The following is a 21224-nucleotide window of genomic DNA, read 5'->3' on the forward strand; positions in this document are numbered from 1 at the left end:
CCAAATAAACTGAGCTGAAAGTCAGTTTGAAGATTTGAAATAATTTAGATTTGAGAAAAGTACATGCAAAGGTAGAGCTATACATTAGGGCTACCCTTAAACTGTAGCTCGGAGTCTTAATTTGTGGAAAACAGAAAGTTTAATTACCGCATTACTTTACCAATTTTTTTACGTAAATTCCAATACTAAGCCACCTTATTATTCCACATAGATTAATTTAGAGCACTAAACTCACAATTAATTTTGTTTAATTATGTAAAACATGTATCGCACCGACGCACCTAGATTTAGCCCACCCTATTAAATTCCTAATTCCGTCTTTACGCACTTGCAGCTTGCAGCAGGCATATGTAGGAAGAAGATTATATATAGAAGCGAGACACTAAGAAGATTTAGCTAAAGGGAGCTAGGTTAATATATGCAGGAAGGAGATCGAATAAAAGCAAATTTACCTTGATTGAGCTTGGAATGTTGAACTGTATATGTATGATCGACTAATAATGAGAGAGTGAGAGATAGATAGATCGATAGAGATTTTGAAGCCTTATAGAAGCTTTGAAGGTTATTTATAGGGCTTTGTTTTCCTAAAGATATATTGGAAAGTTAATTACTCACGTAATATATACTTGCCTTAAATTGTTACGATCTAGTTTTTATAAATTTTCTTCTTTTTTTTTATTGATGATTTCTTTTTGGGATAAATTTTTAGACATTGATTGTCTAACTATCTATAAAGAGACTAATCAAAAGTGTGTATATGCAACACGTATAAATTAAATATAAAAGAGGTTATTTTAATTTGTTGACAATGGGACATCAATCGTGGCACCCTGAATGGGGTTCCTACAACGCCGTTAACTCCAAGCCAATTTCGAGTGACACCAATTTGGGTAGGTCGAGGGACAACTACGGCAAAAACTCTTGGGTTCCCTCGTTGCATGCGGTAGTCGCCAATGTTTGATCACGAAGCGTTTGGTTCATCCAGGTAAAATTCAGTCCAGAAACAAAAATTGAAAATAGGTTAAAGTTTTTCCATCCGTATTTTGTTTTAATAAACCACAAATTAGCATTGGCCTTCCATGTCCACACTTATTTTGTGCTGAATTAATACAATGCTCAAAAGCTGCCAATGATAAATAAATAAATAAACTGAGAAAAAAAGAAGAAGAAAAAAAACAACATAATGCAATAAAAAACCTTAAATTTGCATTGGGCATTCTAAATGGACTTTTAAACTACAAGATCACAGGCTTTTACACACCCGAAAAAACACCCGGCCCAAGACCCATCTCCCAACGCCGTCGTTTCGTGTTACCGCCACCCCTTATTCCTCTTCCCTCCTTGAAACGGTAACTTCACTCTCTCTCTCTCTCTCTCTATGGACTCCTACACTCCCCTACTGGAGAAAACCCGGGTTCCCCAACCTTCCCTCCAAAAATACGCCGTGATTTCAATCTTCTCGAAGCTCCGATCCGCCCCGAACTACCTAGACTCCGACTCCGAACCCGGAAGAGAAGCCATTTCTCAGTGCCTCCACTCCGCTTCCCCCGCCGTCGTCGATCAATCGGTTCGCGAGCTCTGCGGCCTCGTCGCCGACGACGGCTCCAAAATCGATGTCCACCGCGGCTTGCTGGAGCTCCAGTCCGCGCTCGAAGGATCCGATTCGAAGTTCGTCGACCTGTTTGTGAAAGGTTTGGGGTTTTTGGTCCGGTTAGGGTTTCAGAAGAGCAATGGCAAGTGGTCTTTCAGCAACACAGAGTCTCACCCCTTGATTAAGGTAAAGGAAATCCATGATTGCTCGGAAGTTGTAGTTTTAGCTTAGGAATTGTGAATTGAGTTAAATTTTCTAGCAATGCTGATAAATTAGTGAGAGGTTTTGAATTCTGTGAACTGTGGTGGTGGTTGATTTTTTAGGTTCTTTCGTGCCGGAGCGATGTGGAGGCTGAACTTGTGCAGCAAGTTTTACTGTTTATGGCACAGAATAGGCGGTTGGGAATGGTGGAAGTATGTGAGTTCTTGAGACCGTTTATAAACTATTTGATTTTGAGAATACCGTTTTCGGAAATGTCATTTATGTTTGCGAGGCGTTTAGTATCATCAATGGCGTCTCTTTGTTGCTCAATTCCTGTTGATGCAATGCCGGTGCTTAAATTGTTGACAGAATGTCTTCAGTACGTTCCGCACAAGAGTTCAGAAGTAAGTGTACTTGTGTGACTTGTATTGCATGTATTGGCTGATCCTGCCTTCATTGGATCATGGTTGGGGAGGATAGTTTAATTTTCAGGGGATGATGAATTTATGTTAAAGTTCCACCGGTTCGCATTGGCTTGGTGCTAATTAATTGATTCTTCAAAACTGTCAGGATTTCCGGAATTTCATATATTTAGCAGAATGTATGGTGGATGCATATACAGTGGTTTTGAGGCATTTAGCTGGAACTAGATTGGTATGTTTTTGGCCTTTTGATGTAATTTGTATTCATGTTGTCTTTGTGCAGATCGGACAAAGATTGTTTAATCATTCTTTTTCTCTCTTTTTCTTTTTTGGTTCATTTGCTTTTTTCTTTTTTCATGGAATTAATATTTTTTTTTTCCCTGTCCTTGATAGCAGCTGATTGCTGAGGCTCAACTCTGTGGTTTGGAACTGTTTGAGAAAATTATATCGATTTGCACAACTGGTCATAAGCACTCCGGTTCAATCGAGCCTCTAGTTGAACTGTCCAAGAACTTATTGTTGTCCCAGAAAGATAATGGGTTTCCTTATGCACCGAAGTTATCATCAGCTATGCTTTCGTTATTTATTATCCTTGTCCAATCAGAGCTTGAGCATGAACAACTTTCCACATTGAAACTTCTGCACCTTCTCTTGAAGTGGAAGTATGGAAACGGTATGCTTGACAACACTCGTCTAGACAATTTACATGATTGTCATACTCATTGTTTTTGTTGCTGTCATGATTGTTATGTTTCTTTTGGTTATAAGCATTTTTTTTTTTTTGGGTAGAAAATGGTGTAGACAGAAGTGGAGGTGCTATGAGCGAGGAGCTTTTGTTCATATTTCCAGTCGTTGGTCTACTGTCATCTCCTTCTAAACATGTCAAAGGAGCGGCAACAGATCTGCTTGTCATGCTAGAAAGACTTTTAGTAAGAGTTTTGGTAGCACCAAAGGATAAACCAGCAAAAGAAGCAGGGCATCCCTCTCTAAGCACACCTGGATCTATTGTGTTTAGAATCTTACAGCATCTCTGGTTTCAGGTGTATTTTCTTTTCTTCTCATATCTGTGATTCTTTTCCATGTAATCTTGTTGTTATATCCAAGTATTCTGCGACTATTTATCTTATTACTGTGTGAACGTTCTATGGTTCAAATTCATGGTTACATTGTTGTTCTTGTATACGTCCGAGTTTGTAACCCTTATTAAAAAAGAAAGAACATAATATTGGACAGATATAATTGTCAATAATCTATGTTGTGATTTTAATGCTTCTACTATAGGATTTTGTAGCACCTGATGATTGGAGTTTTATATTTTCTTTTGCTTTTCAGGATTCTTCTTCATTGTCCAGTTTGTTTTTAAATTTTTCTTCTATCAGTAAAACTAATGGCGAGGAGATTTATGATGTACCAAGATCGTGGGCTTCTCATTTACAAGAGTATACTCTATCGATTGTTGACAAACGAAAGTCCTCCCTACCTCTCTCGCAGACTCAAGAAATATACATAACTGGTAAACGTTCAGAAAGCAACTTCATTCCTCAAGTTTCTAAGCATGAATACCTGGTAGTTATTTGTTTTGCTGCATTCGTTCTTCGTATTACTTTCACTTACTTGATACTTATGTACTCCCCACTATTTGCTGTAGAGATGCCCTCGTTACTCTCTGCCATTGCTGGTCTTTTAGTGATGAATGAGGTACAAGGAGGCACTGCTCTAGATTCTTTGGCTGCTATTGCCACGATGGATCCTAAACTGGGAGCTCAAATGTTGCTGGCTATCCTATTTTACAATAACATATTCACTAGAAAAGATATAAGTCGCTTTACCATGTTGGTAAGTTTTCATTTGTAGTCTGAACTCTTTAATTTTTGTTACCAATGAATAGTTCCTTTTGGGTTTTTTTTTTTATATATATTTTTTAATTTACTCTATTTAACTGTATCTGCAGCCAAAACTTTTGACAATGCTTCCAGCACTTGCCTCACAGTCTGTGATGATTCCTCTTGTAGTTCAGACTATCTTACCAATGCTTCATAAGGATGCGAAACCGTAAGTATGGAAATCTTTTCTTTTTAGTTATTACTATAATCATTTAGGGGTCTTGCTCTTGCCTATCTGTTCTGGTCAGAAGGTGGCCTTATGTCAAAGTGTTCAAAGATTCCAAATTGTTATAGTAATGGGTTTCATTACTAAAATGAGTATTACATACAGTAAGGTAAATATCCACAAATTTGCATGCTATTGTGCTTGATATTTCATTACTGTCTAAAGTATATTCTATCTAAGGCATTTATATTTTCAAACATCCCAAGGACGTCTTGAACAATACACTTGATTCTGAATGGCAAATTGGTTCAAAAGTGTCACATGTGTCCTTGGTGTCATTCTGGAATCTCAAGTCATGTTCATTATTGTTAATGAAAATAGCATCTATGTTAAGCTCTTCACCAATCTTGAACCTATTATTTGCAGTGCACTTGCAAAAAGCGACACTTTTAAGATCTAGCTCTTTTCCTCTGCATTAAATTCTATTAATTGAACAGAAAAAGTTGAAATTTTTTAAGTAGCATATGGATTACTCGTGCAAAGTAGTAGTTTTGAATTCCTAAACTATTAGATTTTGGGCTTTTCTTAAAGTTAATGTCTGGAGGAGTTTCTTTTTGTGTAATCTATTTTTCCCAAAAAGCCTGTTTTCAATGGTTAATTTAATTTTCAGAACTTTACATGCGACAGCCATTCGCTTGCTTTGTCAGACCTGGGAGACCAATGACCGTGCCTTCGGGAGTTTGCAGGTAAAATTCCTTTTCCGTTGTTCATTATATTACTAAATTCATAATCAACTTGAGTGTTAATATGGTCATGTCAAAATCCATATTCCGTCATGACCTTGGAGAGTGCCAATTTCCGAATTAGGTGTCTAGCAGACTCGGGAAACAGTAGAGCACAATTGAATGCTGGGGTGCCTAATGGGGGCTCTGTAATTGCATGCCAGATCTTGCTCTAGTTGCATATGTAGTTGATGAGCGAGTCTGCATGTTTGGAAATTTTTGGCCCCTGTGATGCTTCCAGAAGTAATCTTAATCTGTTTCCAAATTGTATGTAATTAGTAGGTCTTTTATGTGATTATTAACATTTTGTTCCAACTTTTAAGTCTTACAAACAGTGTTGGAAAAATTATGGGGTTAAGAAACGAGTAATGAAGTTGAAGTGGAAGTAAAGGGATATGCTAGTTGAAAGATTTCTTCTACTCCATCATGAATTCATAATGATTAGTATTTAGATAAAATGATTACTGAATCCTTGACTTGGGAAAAAATATTTCAGATGCCAAATACTACTTATTATGTGCGCCAGCTTTCCTCTGTTTCTGCTAATTTGTTCATATTTGTGTTGTTTCTTGTCAACATTTTAGGGACTGTTGGTTCCAAAAAGGTTCACTGACTTAAAGGCTGAAAGAAATATATGCATCAGTATGGCTGCATCAGTTCGGGATGTTTGCAGAAAAAATCCTGATAGGGGAGTGGACCTCATCTTATCTGTCTCGGTATGGTTTATCTTGAAGCTGATTTCTCTTTGTTTTGGCTAAGCATTCAGCTCTAAGGTGTCTTCTTTTTGTCTTTCAATCAACAGGCTTGCATTGAGAACAATGATCCGATTATTCAAGCTGTGGGTTTTCAAAGTCTTGCCCACCTTTGTGAAGCTGACGTAATTGGTAATCCTGTTGTCTGTAACCTTATTTGTTTCGGTTCATGAGCAAATAGAATTAGTCACCCCAACAAGGTGTAGTTTCTTGGGCATACTATGTTACAAAGTTTCTTTATACATGTCAATACTATCATGTTATCTTAAACTTCTGTGGTAAGTTTCACCTATGCTCCTGAGAGTCATCCTCTGCTGCATGCTCCATTTTAAAATTGAGATACATAATTCTTCAGTTAACAATGGGCATGTTTAGTTGGTCCAGAAACTTTCATCAATATCTTCTTCTCCTTCTTGGATTAAAAAGTGATTTAGGACTAAAGTAGATGGCCATCAGTAAAATATATCTTATTGTTATTTTTTGGTGGATTACAAACATACTAGAGTTGCTTTTCTAGATATTATTATTTAATTTAGTAGTGAGTTTAAAGTTCTGTCGGCATCTCCTGTCTCAGATTTTTACACAGCCTGGGATGTCATCAGGAAGCATGTTCTGACTTACACTGTAGACCCAAATCTTGCTCAGAGGTAAGCATAAGATTGTAGTAAGCTTTAAATTGTGGGTCTGCTTGACTATACCATGATTGACATAATTGTTGGCACTACCGTTAGAAAAAGGTAATGTTAGAGGTTGTGCTCAGTAATCAATACATGTCACAGTTGGTTAATTGTTCTCCCTTTGCCTTTTTAATTCTGTCTAGACATGGTTAAATTCTGATACTGTTCAAGTATAGTAAGTTATCTCTTTGAGTTTAAAGATACCCTGCCCCTTTAACTTCTGCTTAATGGCAGCCTTTGCCTTCTTCTGAGGTGGGGTGCAATGGACGCTGAAGCACATCCTGAAGCCTCAAAAAACATCTTGCAGATCTTATGGAGTGTTAGCATCTCTACTCATCCTGGTCTGGAGACACAGTGGGCAAAGGCAAGGGCCTCTTCCTTTAAGGCCTTGGCTCAATTTGAGGTAAATTTGTTTTTTTTCCTGAATGGCTGCTTATATATACAAATACCTAGGGTAGTGATTTGGCATTCCCCTTTCAGACTTGCTCTCCACTTTTAACTACTTAAGAGGGGAGTCTAAGTGTTAAAATATATTCAAAAGTGGAGTGCTAAAATCACTCCATATATATATATATATATATATATATATATATATATAATGACCTATTCCAGTTTCAGTGACTGCTTACTCTCATACTGGATTGGTTGGCAACTTATCTTATAACAGCTATCTTATTACATATATTGTTTTTTGGCATTCTTCTATGAAAATGTTTTTCTTTATGTTATTAAATGTTTCCCTAGGTATCACATATTGAACAAAAAATTCAAGATTTCAAGAAAAGGAACCTGGAGCTGCTTTCTTGTGAAGCAAACATTACTGTACTGAATGCCATGGAAGAACTTCTGGTCAAGATAATAACATATGAGCACCTGTAAGCAACATAATCCTTTAATAAACTATCGTTGTAGCCCCACATGTTACTGATACTGCCCCCTTTTCTTCTAACTCTTTCATTTCTCATAAATGTTTTAAATGAATTAGCACAAGGCGAAGATTGGTTAAGGAGAAAAGAGTTGCAGGAAGTAAGATCGAGAAGCTGCTGGATGTGTTTCCCCAGGTGATCTTTTCTTCAGGTATCAAGAGATTGGGGTCTTTAATGTTCTTTTATAAACATACCAACATACTAACACTTGCACACACAATCACGGTTGCTTGTTTTGTCTTTATATATATATATATATTCTTTAATGTTTTTATTTTAAGAGGTCAAGGTCCTTTGGCTAAATTTTGCAATGCTATGTCAAAAGAGATACAAAATGAATAATGTCAATCTCATGGAATCACTGGACTTTACTCGAATCTTGAACTCAATTATAAAGGTTCATTAAACAATGAAACTGTGTGCAAATATTATTATTATCAATCACTTAATCCACATGTTAGTTTTGTAGGTTACTTTAATTTTATTAAATCCATATCAGTAATAGTAGAGGTTATAATTGATGGTAATTTATCAAACTTGATCATTCTGATTTGCTCTTGTTATTTGTGACCTGCATAGCATATTTGTATCTTCCTCTGAGAATGGACAGTTCATTTGCAGGGAAACGAAGTGATGCGAGGGAGTTACCTGGTGCAGCCTTGCTGTGTCTTTCCTTTACTCCTAAAGATGTGAACACCCAAGGGCTATCAAGGGTAAGATTGTAAATCAAAATATTCTTTTCTTCGTAGAGCTTCGAATCTTAATTAATTTATGTCTTCCAGCTGTCCTTTGAATCTTCATATTTTTTTGGCATAGGGATTCCGGGATATACATGGTGGATATGAGAATGCTCTGGTGGAACTAGCTTCATCCCTTCAGCTCTCAAGAAATATTTTTGTTGCCCTTATTTCACTGGAATCATGGAAATCCTTCATGCGGCGTTGGCTGAGGGCTGATATCTTGTCCTTTGATGCTAAAGTGTCATCTATCGTCTTGGATAAAACCACTAAAGCTGCTAGTGACATTCTAAAGGTTCACTGTATTGTTTGCTTCAATAGATATACCCTCTATTTTTCTGAACCTGTTCTAACTTTTATCATTTTATATAATTATGAAATGCGCAGAGTATGATAAAAATAGCAGAAGAGGCTCTTCCTAGATCTGCTGAAAACATCGCACTAGCTGTTGGTGCCCTTTGTGCGGTAAGATATGTTATGTGAAATCTTTATGTAAATTTAATGAGCTTACTGCGCTGCAGAATTATTATTATTATTATATATATTTTTTAAAATTAATTTTTTAGTTCAATGGTGTTTGTAATAGAACCATGAGGAATAAACTTTATCATCTTTGATTTCCCCTAGATGAAACATCTAATAGAGAGAATATATTCTACCCCATAGGTGTTGGACATTTTGGTATTTGATAAAACAAAATAATAATTATATTTATTGATCAATATTGTTAAAAATAATTCATGTTCAGCTGCTCACTTTTAGCACCAATTGACTGGTCTCCAGTTTAAATTTAATCCTAGTACCCCATTTTTTGTAGTATAACATTATGCACAAAGAAGCAAAACTCATGCATTGAAAGTATACTAGATGAACACCTTAAAACTGTGGCATGATATTAGAATGATCTAAAGGATTGAGTAAGGAAGATCTAGATTGATCAATGGACAGCACTATCCAATTAAACTAAAGCTTCAATTTACTTGCCCAGAAAAGCAACAAAAAAAAAGAAAGAAAAGGTAGATTACTTACTGATCTTCATTGTCCCTCGTAGTTCCGACCTATTCTTTCTTGCCAGGTTTAAATTATTACAGTAATTAGTGGCTGTTTACTCTGCCCAGCCTTAAGTTTTGGCTCTTTGTCAGGTCTTGCCTCCGTCTGCCCATACTGTTAAAGCAGCTGCTTCAAAATTTCTATTGAATTGGTTGGTCCAGCCTGAGCATGAACACCGCAAATGGTCTGCTGCAATTTCTCTTGGATTAATCTCAAGTCGCCTACATGTTACTGATCATAAGCAGAAGTTTGAGAATATTGCGAGACTTGTTGAGGTACGTAGAGTTATTTGATGCTATTTCTTTCTTTCTTATATTTTTAATATTACTTCTGTTCTCCCCACTTTTCCTTGCCTCTGATCCCAGATCACACAAATACTTTGATATGATAAATATGCATTAGAATAGGTTTGTATATCCGGATGTCATTTTCACAGATATTGCATGCCTTCAGGTGATGTGTAATAGCAAAAGCACCCTTGTGAAAGGAGCCTGTGGGGTTGGCTTGGGCTTTTCTTGCCAAGATCTTCTTACCAGGGCTGATGCCGCTGATTATTCTAGCACGGAGAAAGACTCAGACAAGATGTCAGAAAGGGACTTGCTTGGTGTCATAGTTAAGGCGTTATTACGTATGATAAGTGATATCACTCAAGTGGCTCCTGATATTTTGGAAAGTCTCTCTGCTTATTTCCCACCTAGCAGAGATGATATAGATACAAATATAACTGCTGAGTTGTCAAATAAGAACTGTGATAACTCTCTAGAAGATATCTGGGGTATTGCCGGACTTGTTCTTGGTTTGGCTAGTTCTGTTGGTGCAATGTACAGAGCTGGGGCGCATGATGCTATTTTCAAGTTGAAAGATGTAATGGTATCATGGGTTCCACATATGAATAGACTGGTTCAAGGTTCTGGTTCTTACTCTGGGGGTTCTGAGATAGTTTTGTCAGTAGGATCTTGTCTTGCAGTTCCCATTTTAGTAGCATTCTGCCAAAGAGTAGAATTGATGGATGAGACTGAAGTAAACCATTTAGTAAATGGTTACAGGGAGCTCATTTCTGAATTACTGTCTGTCAAAAAATCTGGCACTTTCTATCACAGCTTATTGATGGCATCATGCATAGGGGCAGGCAGTCTTCTAGCCTGCATACTGAATGAAGGGGTGCATGCTATTGAAGTTGAGCGTGTAAAGGATCTACTAGAATTGTTCAAAAAATGCTATTCTAGTCCTTACCCTCCTTTAGTCCATTTCGGAGGGATGCTTGGAGTTGTTAACGCTATGGGAGCAGGTGCTGGGATCCTGCTTGACAGGCCTCCGCTAACCTCAGTGCAGGCACCTTTTGAACAGAAGGTACATTTATTTTACAATTGCAAGAAAATATATACCTGTTTTTTGTCGTTGGATTCTTTGTTTGCATGTATTTTGACATCTTGTTTCTTCTGATAGGAATCTGGCTATGTCATGGGTCCTCTACTCTCAAATCCTGCTTGTGAGCGGCATTTGACATCGTTGATGCAGGATATATTTCTTGTTGCACAGAAATCTGATGATCATCAATTGCAACAGTATGCTGCATGGGCGGCTTCATTTCTTCGAAGTCATTTGTTGTCCAAGGATGCTGTCAATGTTGACAATAGTCTTAATACTGATTCAGGTGGTTCAAAATCTGTTTCCCAAAGTTTTGCAGATGACAGTTTAGTTATGAAGCTTTCTTCATGGCTAATGCATCTCAACTTTACTAGGGTACGTTTCTTGCTACTACTTTTTCTGTGGTACTCCTTTCTCAGGCAGTTGTCTTCTGGATGTCTATTTGTTTTTGGCTTTTTGCACGTGTACTTTTTTCTTTCTTTTGGATTGATGAGAGATATGAGTGCTTTTGTTGACTTATTTTAACTGTTGATACTACTAGACATTTATTCTCATTGATCTCTATATATGTGACACTGTATGGTTGTTAAGTAAGGTATATGAAGTCTTAGACAATTCCCATTTAATGGCTTTATGCCGATTTTTGCACATGGGATTTTTAATTTACTTATACAGCATAATGTAATTACTTCTATGATACTACATATGTGCAAATTTTAGCAATGGATACACTGGATTAGAGTTCCCCCCCAACCCCCCCCCCCGTTTTTCCTCCTTCCTGCTCTGAGTCGAGTTTTATGTGTACACATAAAAGAAGATTCTGTTCTTTTTAAAGTCTTTTTTTTTTTTTTTCTATGCGTCTTTCACTCTTTCTAATGTATTCAACTATGATTTCAGACAGGTAATGTCGCTCATGTTGGCACAGTAATAACTGTAGTAAGGTGTCTTTCACAAGCTCCTAGATTGCCAATGTTGGACTGGGGATCAATCATTAGACGTGGCATGAGATATGAGGCACAGGTTGTGGAGATGTTACCAACAGAATCATCATTCCAAAAAGGAATTCTTAGGGAGGAGTGTCTAAAGTTCTCATTAGCTCATGCAAATAAATTTGACCAACTCCTAAGTTTCCTAGATGAGCTATCTGACTTGTCCAGATTCAGTACACTAGAGTGGAATCTGCAATATTGTGTTCTCAACCATCTTGCCGACCTCATAAAAGTATTCTCCGGTTCCAGGCGTGAAAAACTATTTGATGATCTCTGCAACTACTTTACTTCACGTCAATCATATGACACTGATGAGACAAGTTTGTTACGGATTTCATGCTGGAAGGGTCTGCACAAGTGTTTAGACGAGGCTTCTCTTGATTCTCTCGAGTACATATCCGACATAGAAAAATGCATGGAGGTGTTGTTTTCCTTGTTACCTGCAAGGCAATTAGCTGCTGTGGTAGGAGTAGGTCGGTTGAATTCTATAAAGGAGTGGTCTGAGGCAGTTAAATGCTTAGGAAAGGCTCGGAAAAGTTGGTTGGCGGATTTCCTACTGGTAAGCGTATGCTGATAATTTGTTTCTATGCTATGCTGTTTCTTCAAAAATATATTAATTGCTTGTTGTTGAATGAATATGCTGGTCAAGAGAATTGGTCTGTAAATTTGGTAGATTTTGTTTCCTTAGAAACTGTATCTCGCTCTGGTCACGTGTCAATACAGCTTCATTTTTGTTGAAAGCAGATAAGATACAAGAATACAAGTTGACTTTCTGTCACATACGTGTTCAGTTATATAATTACATTATCCTCACAGGTTTCACAGGAGGGCCTGCAACAAAGAGATGGTCAGCGTCTAGAAGTTCTGAAAAAAATTCAAGCCAAATCTAAGCTAGTTAGAATTGGTTCCATCCCTTTGACTGAGCTGGGAAGACTAAAAGCTCTGATATTGAATATTGAATCCGATGGTTAGTATTTGTTTCTTTTCTGAACAGTGATGGTCCTTTTCTATAATATATCCATATATTTTGCTTTTCAGTGACCTTATTTTTTCTTATAATGGTAATCTCCATTTAGAAACTAGTGCCTCTTTGAGAACCATTATGTAGGAATACCAACTATACCCCTGTTACTTTAAACAATTATAAAGTAGACACAAACACTTAAAACAGTATGGATATCATGGTGTTTCAACAAATTCAATCACCTAGCACACCCTGCCTTTCTCACCCTAGTACAACTCCTATCATATATTGTAAGAAATCACGTGTATGATCTTCCCAAGCTTTATGTAATTGTATCCTTGATGTGGATTGTTTTCAGGCATATGGGACGTGCTTGTAGAAGTTGTAGCAGCTTTGCAACATGCAGAGGGAAGTATCAAAAGACAGTGGCTCATTGATGCAGCTGAAATTAGCTGTGTATCAAGTTATCCATCCACGGTAGGTTCCCTTCTTAGTAGATATTGAGAATTGCATTTGCTTTCCTTGTCTGGTAGCTTGAATTTCATGTCTATTTGTTATTTATTTGAAAACTGACCTTCTGCTCGTATAGGCGTTGAAGTTTCTTGGATTGCTTTCTGGTAGCTGGAGCAAATATATGCCATTTCTGATTTTGGACCAACAAACTGTGCTGAGTGATTTACCAGTCACCCTTTCTTCGCTTCTCTCAAACTCTAGTTGGGGAGGAGTCGTGGAATCTGTCGTTTCCTCTCTTTTTGCATCATTGGAGCGCATTTACAATTGGACCACACACGAGGCACAGGTTAAGGATATGCCGCCCGGCATGCAACCTATCGATGAAAGCGAGAATCCCATGGCTGGTTTCCTACTGCGCGTGATGCATTCTACCTGTGTAACCTTGAAGGATTACTTGTCTCTTGAGAAGCAGCTTAAGCTTGCCAGTATGGATATATAGTGTTTACTTCACCTTACCGACCGTAAATAGTGTAACATTTGTTGGAAGCTCTGAACCCAAACCTTTCCTGCTCGGCTGCTCTTCTATTCTGTATTGGATGTATTACTAGACATGGGAGCTACTAACCCCATGATTTACTAATCTTAGTTAGGATAACCAACTATGGACTGATTGTCGAATATGTTTTATGTTAGTCCTTAGTAGTATATATTTCTGATTTCCTCGTAGTCACTTGCATTAACAAATTTTTTTCATGACTAGAGCTTCGAGAAATTCAAATTGGAAAAACCAAAGGACCACATTGGCCTGTGCTAGCTCAGACAGTTTAATTTAACTACTTAGTCCTCTCTCATCAAGAAACATTGAGTAAGACAACAACTTAAACAATCAAATCCGCATGTACAGGCGTAACCCGTGCATATTTACATGTGCTAAATCTTGTTAGCACTATTGTATTTGACGTACTTAAGCATGTTTTTCTTTGTTCATTAGGATTAGCAATCGAACAAAAGTTTTAGAGAGATCAAAGACAATAGATAATATGGTGCAGAGGGACTCGGCACCATAGCCAGCATAGAAGACCCTCCTTAGTCCTTACTGAAATTGTTGTGCTCTTGCCAGCTCGACCTCTTGTCCGATTCAAATGCATCTCCAAGCATTGGCTCTCTCTTATCAACAACCCCAAATTCTTCCTCCATCTCCGCTGTCTTCCCTAGTAAATCCATTGCCTTTTCTTTCATCCCTCTTGATCTTGATAATGACCGTCGAAGTACCCATGGAAACCAAAGTCTATCTGACTTTGTAGCGTGTGGTTCACCCAACTACAGTTCTCTTAACTTGGTTCAAAACCTACATGACATCATGATCATCCAGTCCTGTACGTAGTGGCCTCTTCTTATGTACGTTGTCCCCTCGAAGAAAAACGTACGTAAACCCCCATACTGTATTACTATTGCAGTTTTTCCACACTAGCTTATTCCTCCAGCTCCTGCTGCTTCTGGTCAACCATGTATCCTCCTCGGTCAGGCTTTGGCTTTTGACCCTTCCAAATCACCTCATTACAAGGTGCTCTATTCCCTCAGATCATTAACGGACCGACCAGAAGGTAAGTATGGCCTTAAATACCATGTCACATGCATGAAGATATAGTCATCTGAGACTCGATCGACTTCTTTTGGTAGGCTACCTCATGTCAGCTACGACCAAGGGGTATCAGTGATCAATGGGTAGGGTTGAATAATGAGATCTCGTACTATCACATAGATGATGAGCGTACGTATCATACATGCTTTTAGTCCTCCTCGATGCAATTCGAATTGTTTAAGTTTACATATTTTCAGGAGTCTCATTGTGGCGGCCATTTGCATCTTATATATTGATATCTATTTTTCGCGTATTACTCAATTCCAACCTCCAAGTGTTGGAGATGGGGAAAGCCTACTCTGGTCTGGTTCATGTTGATCTTGATCCCATGCCATATTCACTTCCTTCCCGCCGTTTTCATACCGCAAGAAGAGATTTGTTACTCTCTTTCTTACTCGAGAGGAAATTGAAGGAGATGAAAAAGTTAGCCCTTGTTGCTGCATATTCGTGATAAAGTGATCTCTTATAATCTCAATAGCAACTTCTTAAAATCTTTTGAGCTAGCCAACTTCCAGGCCCGGTGTTAATGATTCCAAACTACGAGTTCAACAACAGAATTATCGACATAGGGAGACTTTGGCTTGTGAATGATGGAAGTAATCTGTTTGCTGTTGTAAGTCTAACGGCAAGGAATGTTAATTTCTTAATCATTCTATACATGTAATTGATATTTGACATCATTGAAATATATATCGTTGAACTTTATTTCCATTGCTTATTTCAGTTTGCATTAATCCTATTTCTGCAAATTAAGCTAGCATCGGTCATCACAATTAATCTAGTGTTAGAACTACTTTCTTGAGAGAGACAAAAGGTGCAGTGGGAGACGAAGTAGACTGCACGTGTAGGAGACAATGACCACATGTTAGAACCACTTTCTTGAGAAAGACAAAAGGTGCAGATGGTTGTATTGACTGTGTTGATAATTGTGCTTATGTTCTGGCATGGTCTCAACATAGATGCTCAATCTTATATAATTGTAAACGGATGCTTTTGGGGGACAGGAATGAAATGTTTGAAGTTTAGTTATTCTTTTCTTTCTTTTTACTATTATTGCTATTCTGGTGCTATCATCTGGTATCAGAGACCTTGACCCATGAGAGGCCTGCAAATCTCTTCGACTTCACACAACCAAACCCCACCACCACCACCTCCCCCGCCACCCCTGCGCCAAGATCCCCCCACTTCAACCACTATACCACCTCAAGATGATGACCCCTACACTGTGTTTCAAGCCACTGTCGACCTCATCCAATCACAGCAAGAGGATATCCACACCTCCATTGAGGCATTATCTCGGAGCCAGACCACCATAACACATCAATTTGCTGCTTTCCAGCAGCTACTCATGAACCATCTCCAACCTCCACAACAACCTGCCTCCACGACTACATCACCATATGATTTTTCATGGCAATTGGGTTCCTCCGTAGCCCAATCCATCGCCCAAATTCAACCTTCAACACCAGCTACACACCCACAAATCTCCTTTGGATCAATTCCACCACCACCCAATTCTTGGTCGGCTCTAACCATAGCCCAAACACCGCCACCACTCTCTGGCCCCGGTCCCAGCACCTCCCAGCCTTCACCTGCAACTCCCAGACCTCCACCATACTCCAACCACCTCTCTACCCCACCCCGATACTACACCTCTTTCTCGGCCCCTCCCCACTACGCCACTACCCCTGCACTAGCCCAACAACTTCCACCCCCACTGAGCTTTGCCACATCATTCCCTGCATACACCCCAACCTCCAGACCCCCTCAGCAATACAACACCCCACCAGACCCACATTTTTTCCGGCCACCCAAGGTGGTGGACCTTCCGCGCTTCACGGGCGAGGATGTAACCGGTTGGCTAGCCATGGCTGAAAGGTACATACGCTCCCAGCACATCCCTCCACAAGAAAGGGTATCCACAATTGCATCACACTTTGGACCGGATGCATCCATTTGGATGACTGCGTCTGCGTTTGAGCAACGCAACCCGGCAGCGAATTGGGATTGTTTTGTAGCTGCGTTCTTAGAGCATTTTGGGTCCGGCAATGTCACCGACTTCAAGGCTGCGTTGTCACACATTCAGCAATCATCCTCTGTCGATGAATTCATTACGGCCTTCACCAAACTCTCTTGTCGTACTCCGGATTGGTCAGACGAGCAACTACTTCCGATCTTTCTGGGTGGCCTAAAATCGGAACTCCGGCACGATGTTATGGCCCTCGAGCCCAACACTCTGTCCCAAGCCCAGCGTCTAGCCCGACGCTACGAAGCACGCCTCCTCGATTTCCGCGCCATGCGCTCCCATCGCACGAGTTCTTGGTCGTACTCCCCCAAGCCACCAAGTGGTCCCCATTCCTCTGCCACCCAAAGCATAAACAATACACACATGCAGCCGACCAACTCTACTTTCCAACCTGCCACCAACAATCAGTCATCTCAAAGACCCCGTCAAGAGGCAACTTACAGGCGCTTGTCCACACCAGAACAGAGAGAGAGAAGAGCCAAAGGGCTCTGTTTCCATTGCGATGAACAGTGGTCGGCAGCCCATGTCTGCAAAAAGCCAATACTAGCCATCCTCGAATGTCCCATTGCTCAAGAGAATACTGTAGAAAACAATGTTGACCATGATAACATAGAAGAGCTGACAGACGCAACAGACCCACCCCTGCCTCTCAACGCTATCACCAATTCGTCGGTAAGCGAGATGATGCGCTTCAAGGGTCTTGTGAATGGCCTCCCAGTCAATATCTTTGTGGACTGTGGTTCCGCAATGAACTTTCTTAATCCTGCGATTGCCAAACAATTGGGCTCTCTTCGGTTTCCCGTACAACAGCCTTCCGTTTCTCCACAGCCACCGGAGAACCAGTTACACCATCAGGCATGGCGAACGACATCACCGTTCGCATTCAGGATTACGAATTCACCGACTCCTTCCTTCTTCTGCCTGTAAGTGGATGTTTGGATCAGTGCTGGGAGGTGTATGAGGGGTAATGGTATCATGGGTTCCACATATGAATAGACTGGTTCAAGGTTCTGGTTCTTACTCTGAGGGTTCTGAGATAGTTTTGTCAGTAGGATCTTGTCTTGCAATTCCCATTTTAGTAGCATTCTGCCAAAGAGTAGAATTGATGGATGAGACTGAAGTAAACCATTTAGTAAACTAAATGGTTACAGGGAGCTCATTTCTGAATTACTGTATGTAAAAAAATCTGGCACTTTCTATCACAGCTTATTGATGGCATCATGCATTGGGTCAGGCAGTCTTCTAGCCTGCATACTGAATGAAGGGGTGCATACTATTGAAGTTGAGCGTGTAAAGGGTCTACTAGAATTGTTCAAAAAATGCTATTCTAGTCCTTACCCTCCTTTAGTCCATTTCGGAAGGATGCTTGGAGTCGTTAACGCTATGGGAGCAGGTGCTGGGATCCTGCTTGACAGGCCTCCGCTAACCTCAGTGCAGGCACCTTTTGAACAGAAGGTACATTTATTTTACAATTGCAAGAAAATATGTACCTGTTTTTTGTCGTTGGATTCTTTGTTTGCATGTATATTGACATCTTGTTTCTTTTGATAGGAATCTGGCTATGTCATGGGTCCTCTACTCTCAAATCCTGGTTGTGAGCGGCATTTGACATCGTTGATGCAGGATATATTTCTTGTTGCACATGCAGAAATCTGATGATCATCAATTGCAACAGTATGCTGCATGGGCGGCTTCATTTCTTCGAAATCATTTGTGGTCTAAGGATGCTGTCAATGTTGACAATAGTCTTAATACTGATTCAGGTGGTTCAAAATCTGTTTCCCAAAGTTTTGCAGATGACAGTTTAGTTATGAAGCTTTCTTCATGGCTAATGCATCTCAACTTTACCAGGGTACGTTTCTTGCTACTAGTTTTTCTGTGGTACTCCTTTCTCAGGCTGTTTGGCTTCTGGATGTCTATTTGTTTTTGGCTTTTTGCACGTGTACTTTTTTCTTTCTTTTGGATTGATGAGAGATATGAGTGCTTTTGATTTTAACTGTTGATACTTTTAGACATTTATTCTCATTGATCTCTATATACGTGACACTGTATGATTGTTAAGTAAGGTATATGAAGTCTTAGATAATTCCCATTTAATGGCTTTATTCTGATTGTGCACATGGGTTTTTAATTTACATATACAGCATAATGTAATTACTTCTATGATACTACATATGTGCAAAATTGAGCAATGGATACTCTGGATTACAGTCCCCCCCTCCACGTCTACATATGTGCAAAAAGAAGATTCTGTTCTTGTTAAAGTCTTTTTTTTCTTATGCGTCTTTCTAATGTATTAAACTATGACTTCAGACAGTTAATGTCGCTCATGCTGGCACAGTAATAACAGTAGTAAGGTGTCTTTCACAGGTTCCTAGATTGCCAACGTTGGACTGGGGATCAATCATTAGACGTGGCATGAGATATGAGGCACAGGTTGCGGAGATGTTACCAACAGAATCATCATTCCGAAAAGGAATTCTTAGGGAGGAGTGTCTAAAGTTCTCATTAGCTCATGCAAATAAATTTGACCAACTCCTAAGTTTCCTAGATGAGCTATCTGACTTGTCCAGATTCAGTACACTAGAGTGGAATCTGCAATCTTGTGTTCTCAACCATCTTGCCGACCTCATAAAAGTATTCTCCGGTTCTAGGCTTGAGAAACTATTTGATGTTCTCTGCAACTACTTTACTTCACGTCAATCATATGACACTGATGAGACAAGTTTGTTACGGATTTCATGCTGGAAGGGTCTCTACAAGTGTTTAGACGAGGCTTCTCTTGATTCTCTCGAGTACATATCCGACATAGAAAAATGCATGGAGGTGCTGTTTTCCTTGTTACCTGCAAGGCAATTGGCTGCTGTGGTAGGAGTAGGTCGGTCGAATTCTTTAAAGGAGTGGTCTGAGGCAGTTAAATGCTTAGGAAAGGCTCGGAAAAGTTGGTTGGCGGATTTCCTACAGGTAAGCGTATGCTGATAATTTGTTTCTATACTATGCTGTTTCTTGAAAAATCTATTAACTGCTTCTTGTTGAATGAATATGCTGGTCAAGTGAATTGGTCTGTAAATTTGATAAATTTCGGTAAGTTATACAAATTAAGTAAAATTTGTTTCCTTAGAAACTATATCTTGCTCTGGTAATGTGTCAATACAGCTTCATTTATGTTGAAAGCAGATAAGATACAAGAATACAAGTTGGCTTTCTGTCACATACGTGTTCAATTATATAATTACATTATCCTTACAGGTTTCACAGGAGGGCCTGCAACAAAGAGATGGCCAGCGTCTAGATGTTCTAAAAAAATGCAAGCCAAATCTAAGCTAGTTAGAATTGGTTCCATCCCTTTGACTGAGCTGGGAAGACTAAAAGCTCTGATATTGAATATTGAATCCGATGGTTAGTATTTGTTCTTTTTTTGAACAGTGGTTTCTATAATATATATGTATATTTGACTTTTCGGTGACCTTATTTTTCCTTATAATGGTAATCTCCATAGAGAAACTTGTGCCTCTTTGAGAACCATTATGTGGGAATACCAACTATACCCCTGTTACTTTAAACAATAATAAAGTAGACACAAACACTTAAACAGTTGGATATCATGGTGTTTCAACAAATTCAATCACCTAGCACACCCTGCCTTTCTCACCCTAGTACAACTCCTATCATATATTGTAAGAAATCACGTGTATGATCTTCCCAAGCTTAATGTAATTGTATCCTTGATGCGGATTGTTTTCAGGCATATGGGACGTGCTTGTAGAAGTTGTAGCAGCTTTGCAACATGCAGAGGGAAGTATCAAAAGACAGTGGCTCATTGATGCGGCTGAAATTAGCTGTGTATCAAGTTATCCGTCCACGGTAGGTTCCCTTCTTAGTAGATATTGAGAATTGCATTTGCTTTCCTTGTCTGGTAGCTTGAATTCCACGTCTATTTGTTATTTATTTAAAAACTGACCTTCTGCTAGTATAGGCGTTGAAGTTTCTTGGATTGCTTTCTGGTAGCTGGAGCAAATATATGCCCCTTCTGATTTTGGACCAACAAACTCTGCTGAGTGATTTACCAGTCACCCTTTCTTCGCTTCTTTCAAACTCTAGTTGGGGAGGAGTCGTAGAATCTGTCGTTTCCTCTCTTTTTGCATCAATGGAGCGCATTTACAATTGGACCACACACGAGGCACAGGTTAAGGATATGCCGCCCGGCATACAACCTATCAATCAAAGCGAGAATCCCATGGCTGGTTTCCTATTGCGCGTGATGCATTCTACCTGTGTAACCTTGAAGGATTACTTGTCTCTTGAGAAGCAGCTTAAGCTTGCCAATATGGACATATAGTGGTTACCTTACCTCACCGACTGTGAATAGTCAAACATTTGTTGGAAGCTCTGAACCCAAACCTTTCCTGCTCTTCTATTCTGTATTGAATGTATTACTAGACATGGGAGCTACTAACCCCATATCTTAGTTAGGATAGCCAACTATGGACTGATTGTCGAATATGTTTTATGTTAGTCCTTGGTAGTATATATTTCTGATTTCCTCGTAGTCTCTCGCATTAACAAATTTTTTTCATGACTGGAGCTTCAAGAAA

General features: G+C 39.2%; 2 protein-coding genes across 5 annotated transcripts; both read left to right on the forward strand.

Moving 5' to 3' along the window:
• The first annotated feature begins 1363 nt into the window (after positions 1-1363).
• On the forward strand, positions 1364-13687 carry LOC133726619 (protein RST1). Of its 3 annotated transcripts, none has more exons than XM_062154207.1 (25): positions 1364-1777; positions 1915-2196; positions 2363-2446; positions 2611-2887; positions 3004-3254; positions 3547-3727; positions 3863-4050; positions 4166-4266; positions 4934-5009; positions 5630-5761; positions 5848-5929; positions 6372-6444; positions 6709-6877; positions 7219-7349; positions 7460-7551; positions 8022-8113; positions 8217-8432; positions 8525-8602; positions 9280-9462; positions 9641-10537; positions 10634-10930; positions 11453-12103; positions 12361-12511; positions 12867-12985; positions 13098-13687. In XM_062154207.1, the coding sequence occupies exons 1-25, from the start codon at positions 1379-1381 to the stop codon at positions 13458-13460; spliced, it is 5565 nt and encodes a 1854-aa protein (XP_062010191.1). In that variant the 5' UTR covers positions 1364-1378; the 3' UTR covers positions 13461-13687. The 3 variants fall into 3 exon arrangements, with proteins under 3 accessions (XP_062010191.1, XP_062010189.1, XP_062010190.1); XM_062154205.1 differs by having other exon boundaries at positions 1365-1777; positions 2608-2887; XM_062154206.1 differs by having other exon boundaries at positions 1365-1777; positions 2608-2887; positions 3016-3254.
• A 1871-nt stretch (positions 13688-15558) lies between these two features.
• Positions 15559-21176, forward strand: LOC133726620 (protein RST1-like). 2 transcript variants are annotated; one of them, XM_062154208.1, is made up of 6 exons: positions 15559-18084; positions 18181-18481; positions 19000-19593; positions 19879-20028; positions 20375-20493; positions 20606-21176. In XM_062154208.1, the coding sequence occupies exon 1, from the start codon at positions 15700-15702 to the stop codon at positions 17554-17556; it is 1857 nt and encodes a 618-aa protein (XP_062010192.1). In that variant the 5' UTR covers positions 15559-15699; the 3' UTR covers positions 17557-18084; positions 18181-18481; positions 19000-19593; positions 19879-20028; positions 20375-20493; positions 20606-21176. The 2 variants fall into 2 exon arrangements, with proteins under 2 accessions (XP_062010192.1, XP_062010193.1); XM_062154209.1 differs by having other exon boundaries at positions 17557-18084.
• Positions 21177-21224: the final 48 nt, after the last annotated feature.

This window comes from Rosa rugosa, chromosome 1, assembly GCF_958449725.1.
Source record: "Rosa rugosa chromosome 1, drRosRugo1.1, whole genome shotgun sequence".
NCBI classification, from domain to species: domain Eukaryota; kingdom Viridiplantae; phylum Streptophyta; class Magnoliopsida; order Rosales; family Rosaceae; genus Rosa; species Rosa rugosa.